General features: G+C 50.5%; 2 protein-coding genes across 5 annotated transcripts; one reads left to right on the top strand and one right to left on the bottom strand.

The window, feature by feature from the left end:
• Nucleotides 1-492: 492 nt before the first annotated feature.
• Nucleotides 493-5,460, bottom strand: Irf3 (interferon regulatory factor 3). Of its 4 annotated transcripts, XM_031386515.1 has the most exons (9): nucleotides 4,740-5,460; nucleotides 4,228-4,394; nucleotides 3,050-3,221; nucleotides 2,889-2,959; nucleotides 2,559-2,733; nucleotides 2,277-2,464; nucleotides 2,084-2,171; nucleotides 1,105-1,220; nucleotides 494-717 (listed from the first exon to the last, which is right to left on the bottom strand). In XM_031386515.1, the coding sequence occupies exons 1-9, from the start codon at nucleotides 4,741-4,743 to the stop codon at nucleotides 535-537; spliced, it is 1,164 nt and encodes a 387-aa protein (XP_031242375.1). In that variant the 5' UTR covers nucleotides 4,744-5,460; the 3' UTR covers nucleotides 494-534. The 4 variants fall into 4 exon arrangements, with proteins under 4 accessions (XP_031242376.1, XP_031242375.1, XP_031242373.1 ...); XM_031386513.1 differs by having other exon boundaries at nucleotides 2,084-2,464; XM_031386514.1 differs by having other exon boundaries at nucleotides 2,084-2,464; nucleotides 5,202-5,460.
• Nucleotide 5,461: 1 nt separating this feature from the next.
• Bcl2l12 (BCL2 like 12) lies at nucleotides 5,462-11,924 on the top strand. Its single transcript, XM_031386518.1, has 7 exons — nucleotides 5,462-5,644; nucleotides 6,110-6,224; nucleotides 6,422-6,564; nucleotides 8,712-8,798; nucleotides 8,891-8,982; nucleotides 10,092-10,379; nucleotides 11,821-11,924. The coding sequence occupies exons 2-7, from the start codon at nucleotides 6,118-6,120 to the stop codon at nucleotides 11,869-11,871; spliced, it is 768 nt and encodes a 255-aa protein (XP_031242378.1). The 5' UTR covers nucleotides 5,462-5,644; nucleotides 6,110-6,117; the 3' UTR covers nucleotides 11,872-11,924.
• Nucleotides 11,925-15,739: the final 3,815 nt, after the last annotated feature.

The raw sequence follows: 15,739 nt of genomic DNA, 5'->3' as shown, positions 1-15,739 counted from the left end.
AAGGAAAGAGTTGGGGTGAGTAGGGGGGACCATGAAGGTGTCACACCAAACTCAGGAATGTGGGGCTAACAGGAGGCAGGGCCCAGCCTTGAGCATCACCTGAGTGGCTTGTGTATTTTGGAGCTGTCTCTGCTGAGTGGCCTCTGGTGTCAGCGGCACTGAGGCTGCAGTGACTCCATCCATAATGGTGAGTCAGCCTGCCCCATAGCAAGCTTGCCAGCTGCTGTCCGTCACTACTCAGGTAGATCACAGCCTGTGACAGCTTCCCTTGCTCCATGCAGGAACAATGTGCAGCTCTGGACCTGTCCTGTCTCTTGTTTCCTTTGTGAAACTTTCTCCAGGACCTTGGGGAATGGTCAAGAGCTGGCAGCCATTGTGTGTTTTGTCCATATGCCTCACTCACGGAGCACCTAACCCTCAGCTGCAGATGAGAAAACTGAGACCCCTGTAGAGTAACCAGCAGCCTAGAGTCAGTGTGACAGCAGACTTGTGATGGCGGCATAAACTGCTTTATTGGTAGCAGCTGAGCAGGGCTCAGGTATCTCCAGTGGCCTGGAAGTCCATGTCCTCCACCAAGTCCTGGAGGCAGGCCTTGTACTGGTCAGAGGTAAGGGAGATAGGCTGGCTGTTGGAGATGTGCAAGTCCACGGTTTTCAGTGAGGAGGCTCCCCCTTCCCGGGCCATCTCTAACAGCTCCTTAAGACATGTAGGAACAACCTGAAGGAGGCAGGACACATCTCCAATCAGCTATGGGTTGCCAGCCTAACCCAGGGTGGACCCTCACTCAGCTAGTGCTGCTAGGAACTGTGGCCGCCCCACCCCCACCCCAGTCATAACTAATGGAAGCCCCTGGGATCCATACACTTAAAAGGCTGCAAAGACTTGCACCTGCCAGCTACAGGGTCTAGAGTCAGAATAAGCTCTGGATATTGGATAAGCCCTGTGGAGGACACTCAGAGACTTTTGGGATGGGTAACAGTGGCTGCTGAGGCCTGTTGGAGTTGCTATTTCTGACAGGGGCTTCTGAGAGTCTTAGTCCCAGGGTGCTGCAGGTTTCTCCACAAGTGGGCCCTCCCATCCCCAGTAGCATAAGACAGTTGGTACCTTGACCATCACTAGCCTCTTAACCCACGGCTGGTCCTGGGGCCACATTTCCCCCACACAGAACCACAGAGTGTAGCGTGGGGAGTGTCCACTTCCTTCCATGAAGGCAATCAGATCTGGAAACCCAAGAGTCAGGTCAGAAAAAAAAGGATGGCTTCTACCTGTGTACCTGCTCAACTTGTATCTTCCCTGGAGATGCTGACAGCACTGTGCACTGCCTGTCTGGAAGAGTCCCTACGGACGTAAACAAGTGCTCCTTGTCTCCTTCCCCTGCAGCAGTACTATGGAGGTGAGAGCCCAGCAGTGAGAAGGATGGTGGGCCCTGGTAGCTCAGGAGGCTGTCAGGATGGCTCCTCAGCTGCTCAGGCACCACCGTGGGTCTCTAAGTGACATTTGATACCAGCCTTTGAGGATTTGGCAGGAGGAGTGAGAGTTCAAGGCTAGGAGAAGCAGTAAGAGCGAGACCCTGCCTCAGAAAACTCGAGTTTCAAATATAAATGCAACTTCAAACTGGGTACCTTGCTGCCACATGGCATCCTAGCACTAGGGAGGCCTGGGCTACAGAGACACCCTTCCTCAAAACAGCTTTAAAATTCTCCAGTTGGCTCTTGTGGATTCTCAACAGCCCATGTCTTTGGCTGGTGGAAATAACTGGAGGCACATGCTGGGCTCATTACTCCACAAAACTCTGCTAGACAGCAGGACCATAGGGGACTTAATCTTCTTGTAATTTGCAGGGGTACTACCAACTGAGCCAAGTTCCCAGCCTCACCATTGTTTCTGTATATACACTATGAAATGTATACACACCAGAATATCTTATATGGTGGTGCCTATGCTACATTAGTTAGGGTTTAACAGTTACAGCAGCCAGTCCCTGGACTTGGTGGTACAGGCTTGTCTTAGCCACAAAGCTTATAGTATCAGGCTCTGAATGCAATCAAACACCATGGCCTGTCCATTCCCATAGGGTACTCACCTGCCACAAAGGGCCTAAGGTCGAAAACACCTCCGTCCTTGTCCTTGGGGACCTCTCCATCGGGCCCTCTTCCACTGTCTGGAAGCAGCTCCTCACCCAGAGCCCAGAAGGAATGAGAGTGGCCTAGGCGCTGGGCCCAGAGGCACTGCCCTGCCCGCCACAGTGCCAGCCCCTTGCCCAGCCCCTTGAGTACCTGCCTCACATACTCCCTCACAAGCCTGTCTGTCAGAAACCCCTCAGGGTCTGGTAGGGTGACTGGCTGCCAGGGCAGTGTCATGTTGTCAGCTGTGCTGCCCACCAGCCGCAAGCCCCCTGGGCAAAAGAGTGTCTGCTGGAAGACCTGGCGGCCTCGGTAGAAGGCGGTCACCTCGAACTCCCATTCTGAGCAGTGGGGTAAAAGGGGAGAGATGAGGAGGACCAGGGTAAGGACCGCTGTCCCTGCTGCAGCCCTTCCCACTCCACAGCTGGCACTCACGTTCCTCAGCTAGCAGCTGTCTCAGTGGATTTTCTTGGGGTGCTGGGTTTGGGAAGTTGTTCACATTGGGGCTTAGCAGTAGTTGAGAATCATTAGAAGCAATAGCCAGGTCTGAGGACCCCTCGTCTGTGAGGGTTCCCAAGGCCATGTCACCAAAAAATTCCCAGAAGTCTTCCTGGAGAAGGAAGGAGCTAGCTAGTTAACAGCTGAGTCAAGAGGGTAGCAAAGTGATGAAGGAATGGGGGTCCAGGGGTAAGGGCCGGGGTGGGGAAGAAGGGGAGGCCTAATGGATGGGGGTAAAGCTAAGGCACAGGAGTAGTGCCTCCTCACCTGGGGATCAGACAGACTGCCTTTGCCATTGGTGTCAGGAGAGGTGTCCAGATGTAAAAGGTCCCTAGCTCCTGTCCAGAGTGGAAGTGAGCATAGTAAGTGGCAGAGACCCTCACGATGCCAAGGTTTCTGGGACCCCAAGCCAGCCCTGTTACACACACCTGGAGTCACAAACTCATACACTTTATGAGGGTCAAAAGGGTCCTTGCTCCGGTCATCAGCTAATCGCAACACTTCTTTCCGGTTCAGGGCTGACCGGAAATTCCTCTTCCAGGTTGACAGGTCTGGCTTATCCTTCCCTGGGGTGTAGGCACCACTGGCTTCTGCCCAGGCCTGATTACATCAGTGATTCCAGGGCAGTAGGGAAGACGACTTAGACTCTGGCCTGAAGCCCTGACACCTACCACCATATTCCATACATTTCTGGTTCCTGACCCAAGTTCTCACATTCACAGAGCCCCTAGAATCTCTGTCCTCATATTTATCCACTATTTCCACACTAAAAAGAAAATTGCCAGGCAGTGGTGGCGCACACCTTTAATCCCAGCGCTTGGGAGGCAGAGGCAGGTGGATTTCTGAGTTCGAGGCCTGCCTGATCTACAGAGTGAGTTCCAAGACAGCCAGGGCTACACAGAGAAACCCTGTCTCGAAAACAAACAAGCAAAAAGTTCTGATTTTGAGATAGGGTCTCACACATTCTAACCAAAGTTGGGCTTCAAGTTGTGACTCTCCTCTGCCACCTCCAGAGTGCTGGGGTGACAAACTCATATCACTATGTCCATCTTCAAGACTTTTGTTTTTTAAGCCAGAGTTCTCGGATCTACTTAGTACCTCACCCCAGGTCACCTCGCATTCTTACTACCCTTCTGATCTGGCAGCTAATAAGCCTATCTTGAGGGCAGTCTCAATTCTTAAGGCTTAAGGTTCTAAAATCAAGAGCCCACCCCAGAAGATTTCCCACCCTCTAAAACAGCTGTTCTCAACTATCCTAATGCAGTTCCTCATGTTGCAGTGACCCCCCCCCACAACCAAAATTATTATCATTGCTATTTTAGAACTGTAGTTTTGTTAAGTCATAAATACTTGTTTTCTAATGAAAGGGTTGTTCAACCCCCAAAAGGGTGGTGTCCCACACATTGAGAACCATTGCCCCAGAACACAGGTCTTCCTTTCACACTTGTTTTTTAAGAGACCCAACCTGCCTGTCAGGATTCAGTTCCTGGAATCTGCCAATCAATTCCTGTCTGTCTGTCCCTCCAGTCCTATCCCACCTAATTAGCAAGACCCAGCCCCTGTCCAGCCACACCCCGAAATGCCTCTGAAGTCTTTCCCCCAGCACCTGAAAGATGCCAAAGTCAGCCATCTGTGCGTCCTGTCGCAGGCCATGCTTCCATGGGATCCTGAACTTCGTCCTGCTCTCGTCCAGCCAGGCCACGCCTTTCAGCTGCCCCAGGTCCAGCTGTGACACCAGCCAGGGCAAAATCCGCGGTTTCGGGGTTCCCATGCCTGCGCACACAGGACAGTTTCTGAGCCTGTGTGTCAAGGGGCAAATGCACTCACACCTCTCCAACACGCCACAACACAGGTCTTACTTCACACTTGTTTTCTTGTGTATAAACGGGAAACTCCTCCTTCCCACCTTTCTAAATCCAATGGGACTGCCTCTCCTACCCCCAGAGTCTTCTATAGGAACTCTACTTATAGGTTCCTTCCCTTTTCTAAACGTAAACCCCTCTCTATTATCCAAAGCAGGCACCCCATTTCCAGAGTCGAGTCCTCTTTCCCTCGTCGGCCCATGACGAGGATCATGACTGCTCTCACACCCGCCTCACCCTTGCAGAAAACCCTTACTCATTTCCAGAGTCTTCTCCCAGGTGCTGTTGCTTCTTCTGTTTTGTTTTTCTATATTGTTTTTATGGATGTTTAAGACAAGGTCTTAGTATGTAGCATAGGCTGTCCTTGAACTTGCTATGTAGCCAAGGCTGGTCTTCAACTCACTGTGTGGCCCAGGCTGGCCTCGAATGCACTCTGTAACCCAGGCTACCCTCAAACTTATTCAGTAGCTCTGGATGGTCTTCACCTCGCTTAACCCATGCTGGTCTGGAGCTCATTCTGTTGTCCAGCCTGGCCTGGAGCTCACTGGCCTTGAACTTGCAGCAATCTTTACTGCCTCCAGCCTGGATGCTGAGACTGCAGGCTTCCGTCTACAACGCGTAGCCATTCTGGTTTTCCGTAGCCGAGCTCCTGAGCGTCAGGTTTGCCTGATTCTGCGCCCTGAGGCCGCCACCCTCCCGGTTCTTCCGCGTTACCTACCAGGGGAGGAATTGCGCGCTCGTGTGGCCCGGGTGCCAGCACTGGTTTGGGGGCTCCCAAACAGTAGTTCTGAGACTCGCAGCCACGCAACCCCCTTCTTTGTCAGCTAAGCCTCCGAGCGCTGGGACTTTCTTTTCTAACGATACTTTGAGATATAAAAAAATTTTCTCATCATTTACGTAAGAAAGTCAAAAATCTTAGGAGCGCACTTCGGCACAGCCGGCCTAACTCCCTCGATGCCCTTTTTTTGGCCTTCCGCCTACAGGCATGCTGGGAACGCCTTATGCAAATAAAGCCATACGACGCTCCACCCCTTCGGCGTTGGGGCGGTTGCCGTGTAGGCCCAGTGCGCAGGCGCGGGAAAGTTGAACTTCCGAAGTAAAGTTTGTAGAAATTGAGTTAAAGCGTGTACGCCAGTGCGACTGGGACAGAACCCAAGCCAGGTGAGCGGGGTGCCAGGGAGGGAACCGTGTTGCAGGAGAGGCCACTGCCAGTCCTGCCTCTCTGACTTCCATGCACCCGGGGTCTCCCGGTGCCCGCCAGAGGTAGTTGGAACTACATCTCCCAGCAGGCTGCTCGGTGAAAAAACGGGGAAACCGGGCCAGTGTTTGCCGCAAAGCATATTAGGATTAGTAGTTCCCTATTCTCTCTTGTTCTTCCAGCCTCCTTTAGCACCCAGAGCTGGGAGGGATCTCCAAACTCCCTTCCCACTCCAAGTGGAAGAGTCCAAGCACTCAGCTACCTCCTTTCTTAGATTCAATAATTCAGACCGTTTCTCCTCAACGGAATCAACTGCCCCACTGGCCCTTAAGCCACCTTTTCCTTGGAGTATGGCGCCCTCTTCATTCAGAGATTCGGAAGTTTGAGTTATCACTGCACTTGGGTGCATCCTCTGTCTTCTGCCTCAGGTACCTCCATGGCCGGCTCTGAAGAGTTGGGCCTCCGAGAGGACACACTGAAGGTTCTGACGGCCTTCCTTAAGCGCGGTGAAGCTCCTAGGTCCCCTGTCCCAACTTCACCCAGGTGAGTTATTCTTCCACTCCCCCAGGGCCAGCCTTCGATGGGAAGATCTTCCTGAGTCTTGTGGTCCTCACCTGTCTACTCGCTTCAGACCTAACCTCATATGCCTGTCCCGAGTTTCAAGAGTGATGTTCCATGAAAGGACGAAGGGATTGTTTGCCCAGACCCCTTTGGGATAACTCCGAGGTTCTTGTCCCTAGGAGCCCTGCCCAAGAAGAGGCGACAGATTTCCTAAGCCGCCTCCGAAGATGCCTCCCTTGTCCCCTGGGGAGAGGAGCTCCTCCCACGGAGTCCTCTAGGCCTTGCTTCCTTCCCCTCCGGCCCTGCTATGGTTCAGAGCCTGGTAAGAGATTTATTCAGGTCATTTGTGAAATTTTCAGGGCTAGGAGCTTTGGTTCCAAAAAATCTAGACAGTACCCATTACAAAGTCAACACTGCTCAGCTTCAACCATAACCATTCAATTCTGTGTTACACTTCTTCCTAGGGGGTAAGTGTAAGTGTTTCTGCTTGGATGGGAGGGTATCCTGAGACATGGAAGCCCAGGAACCATACAGCTCTGAGGTGGGACAGTGTCCCCGTGGAGGGGCATCCTGAGGCTGGGGGCCCAAGAACCACACAGCTCTGAGGGGAAGCCTCCTCAGCAGAGGCATTGTGGCTTCCAAGGGAGTATATCCCCAGCTGAGCTGAGGAGCTCGGGAGCCTCAGCCCCGCTCTACTTCTCCTCTTCATTGCTTCTTTTCTTTTCAGCTTCTTCTGGTGAGAGAGTCCCACCAGGCAGAAAATCTCATGAAAGAGATTTCTTGGAGGGTCCAGGGTGGAGGGACGAATCCATGGATGGCTGTCCTCTGCTTCTGGTATTAGACAGCAGGGAATTGGACAAAGGACAGGGTTTATATAGGACTTCTTAGAGGGTGGCTTCTCAGGGCAGAGATTTCCAGATTGAGGACTGGTGGGATTTGAAGTCCTGCGCTTGGGAAGCTCAGAGATTGGTGGCTGTTTGTCACTTCCTTTCCCCTGCATTGGGCCCATGGGTTAGGTTGAGAAGTCCTTCTTGGCTGAGGTGCCCTCTCTGTGGTGCTGCTCAGGGAGGATGGAGAGGAGCTGCTACCACTGTGGACGGCTCTTGCAGTAGTGTTTCACAAGGGTTGTAGGATGAGGGGATGTCGTGTTACCACCATTTTGATAGCTCCTGCTTGGGCCCTAGGCTAGGACTGGAAGGAAGGGCTGGCCAGCACTTTGATGGATTTTGGGGTACACTGCTTAGGGACTAGAGTAAAGGGAATATTGAGACATAATCACATTTGCTGGAGCCCTCCTGCCTCAGCCTACCTCATACTGGAACCACAGGCATGCACCATAAAATAGAGGCCCAGCTTAGACTTCTTAGCATTCTGTGGTTGACCAGAGAAAGGTGCTTTGGCACCCTCCTTTGGTAATTTATCTCTCTCCTTAAGTGGGTGCTTCTCTGGCTCTTAGGGAAGCCTTCTTGGAGCTCCAGTACCCCAGCACAAGAGACAGAAAGTGTGGTTGTCAATCACAACTCCCTGGCCAATTGGTAATCCAACAGGGCAAATCCTTTCTCCTTTTTTTAAAAGTAACAGAGAAAGACTGGAAGAAGGGATTTTTGGACTTGATCAGTGATGATCAACAGACCCAAGTGTGGTAGCACATTGTTGCAGTCAACACTTGAGGGGCTGAGGCATGAGGACTACTGTGAGTTTAAGGCCAACCTGGACTACAAAAAGTTGAGTCAGTCGAGTGCCTGCCTAGCATGCACGAAGCATGAAAAGCACACATGAGGAACTAGGGAAAAGAGGCCTCCTTTTGGCCTCCGAGGGCATCAGGCATGTGCTTGGCACACAGACATCTGTGCAGGCAGGACACTCATACTCACCAAATGAATCTTTTCTCTTTCTTTTTTTAAGGAGCATTGGATCTCATGGATCTGGAGTTACAGAAAGTTGGGAGCTATCAAGTGGGTGGTGGGAATTGAACCCTGGCCTGCTGGGAAAATAGCCAGTTCTCTTAACTGTTATGTCATCCAACTTCTGATGCTGTTTTCTGGCCTTCAGGCACTGGGCACCCAAGTGGTTCACAATCACACATGCAGGCAGAACACACACATAAAATTTAAAAATAACTCTAAAGAGGCACGCCTGATTAGATGGCTTACTTAAAGTGAGCCCTGTGGTCAGTTGCTGAGTGTGAACTGGACAAGGCATAAGGTGGTAATGGCAGGAACGCTGCCTGTTTGCCCTTACTGGATGGAATGATCTCTAGAGCTCAGCTTGAATATTAGTTGAATTTGAGGGTGCAACAAAGTAGAAAGGCTGAGGATGTTAACATCTTTTATTTACCAAAGTCTCATGGTCTCAGTTTACCCTTTTGTGAAGTGGACATTGTTGCTGTTTGGCAAGATGGTTGGGAGGAGAGACTCCATGAATATCATGTTCTGTAAACACAAAGTGTTACTGCTTCTTCCCGGCCAGGCCCCGCCACTGCAGACTTCTATGCCCTGGTTGCCCAGCGTCTGGAACAGTTGGTGCAGGAGCAACTAAAGTCTCCACCCAGCTCAGGTAAGCAGCAGAGAAGCCCTGGTGAGGGGTGATGGTAGGAGTAAAGCCAGGGCCCCTCCCAGTCCAATTCTCTTCTGCCCCCCTCCCCCCAGAGTTCCAGGGACCCCCACCCACGGAGAAGGAAGCCCTGCTAAGGAGGCTGGTAGCCTTGCTGGAGGAGGAGGCAGACGTCATCAACCAGAAGGTGACCAGCCTCTACTCCATGCTATTGAGAGGACAGTTGTGGGGTGGGGCAAACGCTGGAGCTGCGTTGTCTTTTGATGCTGGGTGTGGCTCCAGGGCTCCAGTAAACACCAGAGGATCTTTACAGGAGCCTTGACGCCTCACTTCAGTAGGACTTTACACCAGTGTCCTTCATGGGCCATCAACAAGCAATGGGACCCAGGCAACAGAAGCCACCAGAGGTGGCATTAGGGACTGGCTCAGTGACAGAGCCTCGCCCAGCAGGCTGAGGTCCTTACCTTAACTTGTCTCCATCATCCTCTCCCCCAAGTTAAATACTCAAAAACAGAGAACAGCAAACAAAAGAAGAGGCCAGAACCAAGAGCCAGGTGAGAGAACAGCCATGGCAGGAATTTAAAACTGGACTGTAGTAGAGCAGGCTCAGTCCTCCTCCCGGCACTCTGGGGTGTGAGGCCGGAGGACCAGTTCAGAGTCATCCTGGCCACAGAAGAGTTCCAGGGCAGCCAAGGCCACACTGGGAGACCTTGTTCAACAAAACAGGGTTGGGATGTGAGAGCACACACCTTTAGTCCCAGCAGCAGGAAGGCAGAGGCAGCCAGGGCTACATAGTTAAACCCTGTCTCTAAAACAAAAGAACCCTGATTGACTACAGTAAGGAAGGACACAGCCTGCCCGAGAGGGCATAGCCTCCAAGTTTCCTGGAATCTGGCTTTGAAAACTGAACAGAACTGTAACAGCAATTATCTGGTGAAAACTCAGATGCAGGTCCTCTCCCCCCATCCCCTTCAAGGCAGGGCTTCTCTATGTAGCCCTGACTGTGCTGGAACTTACTCTGTAGACCAGGTGTGAATTTACTGAGCATTGAGATCTGTCTGCTTCTGCCTCCCAAGTGCCACCACTGCCCAGCTTGGGTTTAAGGACTAAAGGAGAATCAACTATTTAGAACTCAGAACTGTATGTGCCTCTGATTCTAGGACCCCTTTCTGGGAGTCTACTCTTGAAGGCCATAGAGGCAGCTTAGGTGGGTGGGACTTGGTACTGGCAAACCCTGCCCCTCCAAGCTGGTCACACAGGCTTGATGGTAGCTTACACTGCCCCTCTGCCCCTCAGCTGGCATCTGACCCGGCTCTGCATCGTAAACTGGCCCGCCTGTCAGCAGGCTCTTTCGCCCGCCTTGTGGAACTCTTCTCTAGCCGGGAAAGCAGCTCCTCCCCAAATTGCCCGAGCCCCTCTCTGCCGTGCCCGGGGCCCCCACCGCCATCCCCAGATCCACTGGCACGCCTGGCACTAGCCATGGAATTGAGTCGGCGTGTAGCTGGGCTTGGGGGTACCCTGGCCAACCTCAGCGTTGAGCATGTACACAGCTTCGTGCCCTGGATCCAGGCCCATGGGGGCTGGGTAAGTCACACACACCCTGCCAAGTCTCATGACAGGTTTTCTTCCAGAACGCCCAGCTCTTCCATTCAGTCCATTTTGTGTTTATTGAGCACTTGCTGTATGTCAGACACTGTGCCAAGGAGGTCTGTTTGCCCATCTGGCTTGAACCAGCAGTTGTGAGAATAGCTCACACAGCTCCCCAGTCTCATCCTCCTCATTGTTTTAGAGTGGTTGTATAGTTGAGAATGGGATTCTTCAAGGATGCATAGGGTGCTTATCTAGTGACTTCAGTCTCCAGTGGTTTGTGCTCCATGGCTCATCCCACATACCCACATACCAACTCACTGAGGTCTTCACTGGCCACTGACTGTTATTTTATATACATACAATAGAAATAAATCTGTTTGGCATGATGTCATTCTTTTATTCCGAGGAGTCAGAGGCAGGCAGATCTTTAAAAAGTCAAGGCCAGCCTAGTATACATAGGGAGTTCCAGACCAGCCAGAGTTTCACAGTAAGATTCTGGAGGTGGCTGAGGCACAGCGGGTGGAGTGCTGATGGTGGTACAGGGGAAAGGGAGGAGAGGATGGTATCCGGTGGTGCAGGTCTGTCATCTCAAGTACCCGAGAGGCTGAGGCAAGAGCATCTAGATTGAAAGACATCCTTGGCTTCAGAGGTTTCAGGGTCAGCCTAGGCAACTTACTGAGATCTTGTCTCAAAACACAAACAAAAGGAGGTTAGGATATAGCTTAATGGTAGAGTCCAGCACTTCACAAGAAGAAAAAAAAAATTGTGTTCTAGAGACACACCAGGCTCAGAAGGGTCGGTGATCACCCTGAGGTGGGGGTTCTGAGATATTGGTAGTATGTGCACAGCCCCATCCTCCTAGATAGACCAGGAAAGGCCTAGAGATGGGTATCAGGCCCAGCAGAAAGGACTCTGGATTTCATTAGTTGATGAGAGTGCAGGTTCTCCCAAGACTGAATGTGGGTACTAGGTCAAAGATACTGTTGTGAGCATCTGTTGGGCTCCTCCTGCATTCCCTGGAATGGGGAGGTGAGGAGTGGTAGAGTTCAGATTAGAGTTAGCAGAATGGAAAGAAAGGAGGGACAGGTAGAGCTCAGCAATCCTGCTTCTTTTAACATAAATGACAGGAGAACCTAGGAGAGAGACTGGGCAAGGCATTGTGGAGCTCAGCCACAGTCCTTAGAGCTGGGACCAGGGCCAGCACGGAACAGCCATGGAATCATTTAAGTGTCCCACTCAAGGGGACTTTGCCCGTATTCTGCGCCTCTGCTGCTTTTCTGTTTCTGCATCACTCTGTCTTTCCCTCTTTCTGGGTATCTCCATAGCTCTGGTCTCAGCCTCCCCTCCCTGCCCTCCCAAGCTTCTGCCATCTTTTATCACTGCAGTGATGTCACTGAAGTCCTTATCAGCTCCTGGCTTTCTCTGTCCTCTGCAGGCAGGCATCCTGGCCACCTCACCTGTGGACTTGAACTTGCCCTTGGACTGAGCGTTTCTTCTGACCCAGCGCAGGTGACTGAAGTATGACGACACACACACACACACACACACACACACACACATCAGGGCTGTAGGGTGGTGGTTGTCTTACTTTTTTTTTTTTTTTATGCCAAAAAGACTATTTAGAAATGTTTCTGTATTAAAAACTGTTCTTTAACTAGAGCACTAAAGGGTTTGAGTGTGTGGGTCTACGTGTGTGTGTGGGTGTGGGTGTGGGTGTGGGTGTGGGTGTGGGTGTGGGTGTGTGTATATACATGTGCACTGGAGTGAACACATAAAGGCGAGGAGAGGCCAAGGTTGGGGTCTTCTTTATCACAACCCACCTCTTTTGTTACTTTTGAGATAGGGCCTTTCTGTGTAGCCCTGGCTATCCTGGAACTCACTCTGTAGACCAGGCTGGCCTCCAACTCAGAAATCTGCCTGCCAGCCAGAGAGTGGTGGCGCATGCTTTTAATCCCAGCACTTGAGGAGCAGAGACAGGCAGATTTCTGAGTTCGAGGCCAGCCTGGTTTACAGAGTGAGTTCCAGGACAGCCAGGGCTACACAGAGAAATGATGTCTCGGAAAAAAAAAAAAAAAAACAGAAACAAAAAAAAAAGAGAGAGAAATCCGTCTACCTCTGCCTCCCAAGTGCTGGGATTAGGCATGCACCACCACTGCCCAGCTGCAGCAACTCTTGATTCTTGAGTGCTGGCATTTGCCCTGGATGTGGAGGCCCAATCCTTTAGTCCTTTCCCAGTACTCAGGAGGCAAAACCAAGTCCAACTCTGAATTTGGAGCCAGCCTGGTCTACATAGGAGTCCGAGGACTGCAAGGGCTACACAGTGAGACCTTCTCAAAAAACAAAAGCAAAAAATATTAAACTTTACATGCATGTTTGTACACTACATGTGTGTCCAAGCACTTTTTTTTCTTTTTTTTAAAGATTTACTTATGCATGAGTACACTATGCTTGTCTTCAGACACACCAGAAGAGCCATCTCTCCAACTTGAAGCCCTTTTATTTTAAAAAAGTATTTTTTATTTATGTGTGTGTGTACACATGTAAGGAAGGTGCCAGAAGGTGGCACTATGTCCTCTAGCACTGGGATTGTAGGCAGTTAACTTCCAGATATCTGCTCTGAGAACAGAATGTGGTTCTCAGCAAGAAAAAGCCCTGTTAACTGCTGAGTAGCCTCTCCAGCTTCGACTTACTGATTTGTTTGTTTGTTTGTTTGTTTGTTTTTTGCTTTTCAAGACAGGTTTCTCTGTATAGCCCTGGCTGTCCTGGAACTCACTCTGTAGACCAGGCTGGCCTCGATCTCAGAAATCTGCCTGCCTCTGCCTCCCAAGTGCTGGGATTAAAGGCATGTGCCACCACTGCTTGGCCTGATTTTTTTTTTAAGATTTATTTATATTATGTATATGAGTACAATGTTGGTTTCTTCAGACACACTAGAAGAGGGCATTGGATCTCATCACAGATGGTTGTGAGCCATCATGTGGTTGCTGGGAAGTGAATTCAAGACCTCTGGAAGAGCAGTCAGTGCTTTTAACCACTGAGTGGTCTCTTCAGCCCCCTCTTCAAAAAGATTTCAATTTAAAGTTACATGTGTGGGGTGAGGCACATATGAGTACAGGTGCCCAGGAGACCAGAGATGTTCAGTCTCCTGGGGCTAGAAACTGGTGCTTCCATGGAGCCCTCTTAGCCCACTGGTAAATGCATTGGTCACCCTGGGGGACAGCTTGAGGATGTCTGTGTTCTGAGATTTCTAGCCTTGTACGGTCCCTGAATCTCAAGTGCTTCCCCTCCTTCCCATGTTCCAATATGGAATAAATAGTTACACAACTGGCTTATGGCAAGATCCAGGTGTACTTTTTTTCTTTTTGAATTGTTATTATGAATGGCACTTCTCCCAGCTAGGGCAGTGCTTCTCAACCTTCCTAATTCTATGACCCTTTAATAGAGTTCCTCATGCTGTGGTGCTCCCCCACCCCCCCACTCCATAAAAGTATTTTGTTACTACTTCCTAACTGTAATTTTGCTACTATAATGAATGATGGTCTTTTTTTTTTTCCCCGAGACAGGGTTTCTCTGTGTCACCCTCGCTATCCTGGTACTCACTCTGTAGACCAGGCTGGCCTCGAAGTCAGAAATCCGCCTGCCTCTGCCTCCCAAGTGCTGGGATTAAAGGCGTGCGCCACCACTGCCCTGAGAATGATGGTCTTAAGTGACCCCTGTGAAAGGGTCTTTTGACCACCAAAGGGGTTGAGACCCATAGGCTAAGAACCACTGAGCTAGGCAAACACTACCATTAAGCTCCATCTTTAGCCCTGATTTAAGGTAGAACTCTCTGAGATTGCTGCAGTATGTAGCTGTGAGTGGAGGGGAGTGACAGTGCTTAAATCTCCATGGCAGGTCTCACAGGTGTGTGTTAGCTACACCTTTAAACTGTGCAGTGCTTGATGCATCAGACCTGTAATCCCAGCATTTGGGAGAATCAGGTTCAAGGTCATCCTTAGCTACATAGTGAGTACAAGGCCAATGTGAGCTACGTGAGACCTTGCTTCAAAAGCCCCAGAACAGGGCTAGGGTAATCAGTATAAAGTATATGCTGCCTAAGCATAATGACCTGAGTTAAATTCCTAGCACTCATTCAAAAGCAGGGCACAGAGCTGGGTGGTGGTGGCCCACACCTTTAATCCCAGCACTTGGGAGGCAGAGGCAGGAGAATTTCTGAGTTGGAGGGCAGCCTGGTCTACAGAGTGAGTTCCAGGACAGCCAGGGCTATACAGAGAAACCCTGTCTCAAAAAACCAAAAAAAAAAAAAAAAAAGCAGGACACGGAACGCATTCAAGCACTCGGAAGGAAGAAGCAGGATCTCTGGGGCTTGCTGTTCAGCCAGTTAGGCTCCAGTGTCACTGAGAGATCTTTTCTTAAAAAAGTATCCTAGCACGTAAGAAGCGGAAGTATGTGGGTTTCTGAGTTCCAGACCTATCTGGTCTATGCAAACAGTCTCAAATTCAAAGTACAAAGAAATTTAGGAAGGTATTTGGACTTCAGCCTCTGGCCTCTACATATACTGTGCACATAGACAAAATCTAAATTAAATAAATTTTAAAAAATAAAGTTGTTTTGTTTGCCTTTCTGTAATTGACATACAGCTCAGCACCGTCTTAAGTGTTTAGGTCTAACCAATCCCTGTTCCCTGTCTGAGCCTCAGTTTCCTCATAGGAATCTATATTAGTCGCAAACTGAATGGGCTGCAGAGACTCCCTGTGTTAAGTTTATTTAAATCTGTCAAGAATGGCTGGCTCAAAGTCTGAATGCATTTCATTCACTGGCTATTGATAAAATCTCTTGTCCTAAATGAAAAGCAAGCTCGATCCCCAAGGAAGAAAGGCGCCATGTAAAATGGCAGCAGCCCCAGGAATACAGGGACAGCTGAAGTGAATGAGGGTGGTTGAAGGATTAAGACATAGACATGGCCCTAGAGGTGCTGGAAGACCTCAAAAGGCCTTGGGCAGAGGGTCCTGGCAAGTTGTAGGGTAGGACAGATGGAAGCACCAGGGCAGAAGCGGGATGGGGGTGGGGTGCATGTACGGTGTTGAATGAGGCTATTGAGATAGGGGACGGAATAGTAGGGCAGACTGGATGTTCAGGGCCAGCCTGGTCTACGGAGTGAACTCCAGGACAGCCTAGGCTGCAAAGAGAAAGCCTCCCTGTCTCAAAACAAAAAGGCCGGAGAGATGGCTAGGCGGTTAAGAGCACTGACTGCTCTTCCCAGCAACCACATGGTGGCCCACAAGCATCTGTAAAAGGAACCAATGCTCACTTCTGGTGTGTCTGGAGACAGCTGATGTACTCACATAAAATAA

The sequence above is a fragment of the Mastomys coucha genome, unplaced genomic scaffold (genome assembly GCF_008632895.1).
Source record: "Mastomys coucha isolate ucsf_1 unplaced genomic scaffold, UCSF_Mcou_1 pScaffold21, whole genome shotgun sequence".
Lineage (NCBI taxonomy): Eukaryota > Metazoa > Chordata > Mammalia > Rodentia > Muridae > Mastomys > Mastomys coucha.
The sequence above is the reverse complement of the archived record's forward strand: the minus strand, read 5'-3'. Positions and strand labels throughout refer to the sequence as shown.

Bases quoted from the DNA above. Each gene is read 5' to 3' on its own strand.
- Irf3 (XM_031386513.1), bottom strand. The intron at 2,465-2,558 runs GTGAGTGCCAGC...CCCACTGCTCAG, and splicing joins ACAGCTGCTAGCTGAGGAAC to AATGGGAGTTCGAGGTGACC. The intron at 718-1,104 runs GTACCAACTGTC...TGCCTCCTTCAG, and splicing joins AGAGGCTAGTGATGGTCAAG to GTTGTTCCTACATGTCTTAA.
- Bcl2l12 (XM_031386518.1), top strand. From the start codon at position 6,118: ATGGCCGGCTCTGAAGAGTTGGGCCTCCGAGAGGACACACTGAAGGTT. The intron at 6,225-6,421 runs GTGAGTTATTCT...TCTTGTCCCTAG, and splicing joins CCTGTCCCAACTTCACCCAG to GAGCCCTGCCCAAGAAGAGG. The intron at 8,983-10,091 runs GTGACCAGCCTC...TCTGCCCCTCAG, and splicing joins CAGACGTCATCAACCAGAAG to CTGGCATCTGACCCGGCTCT.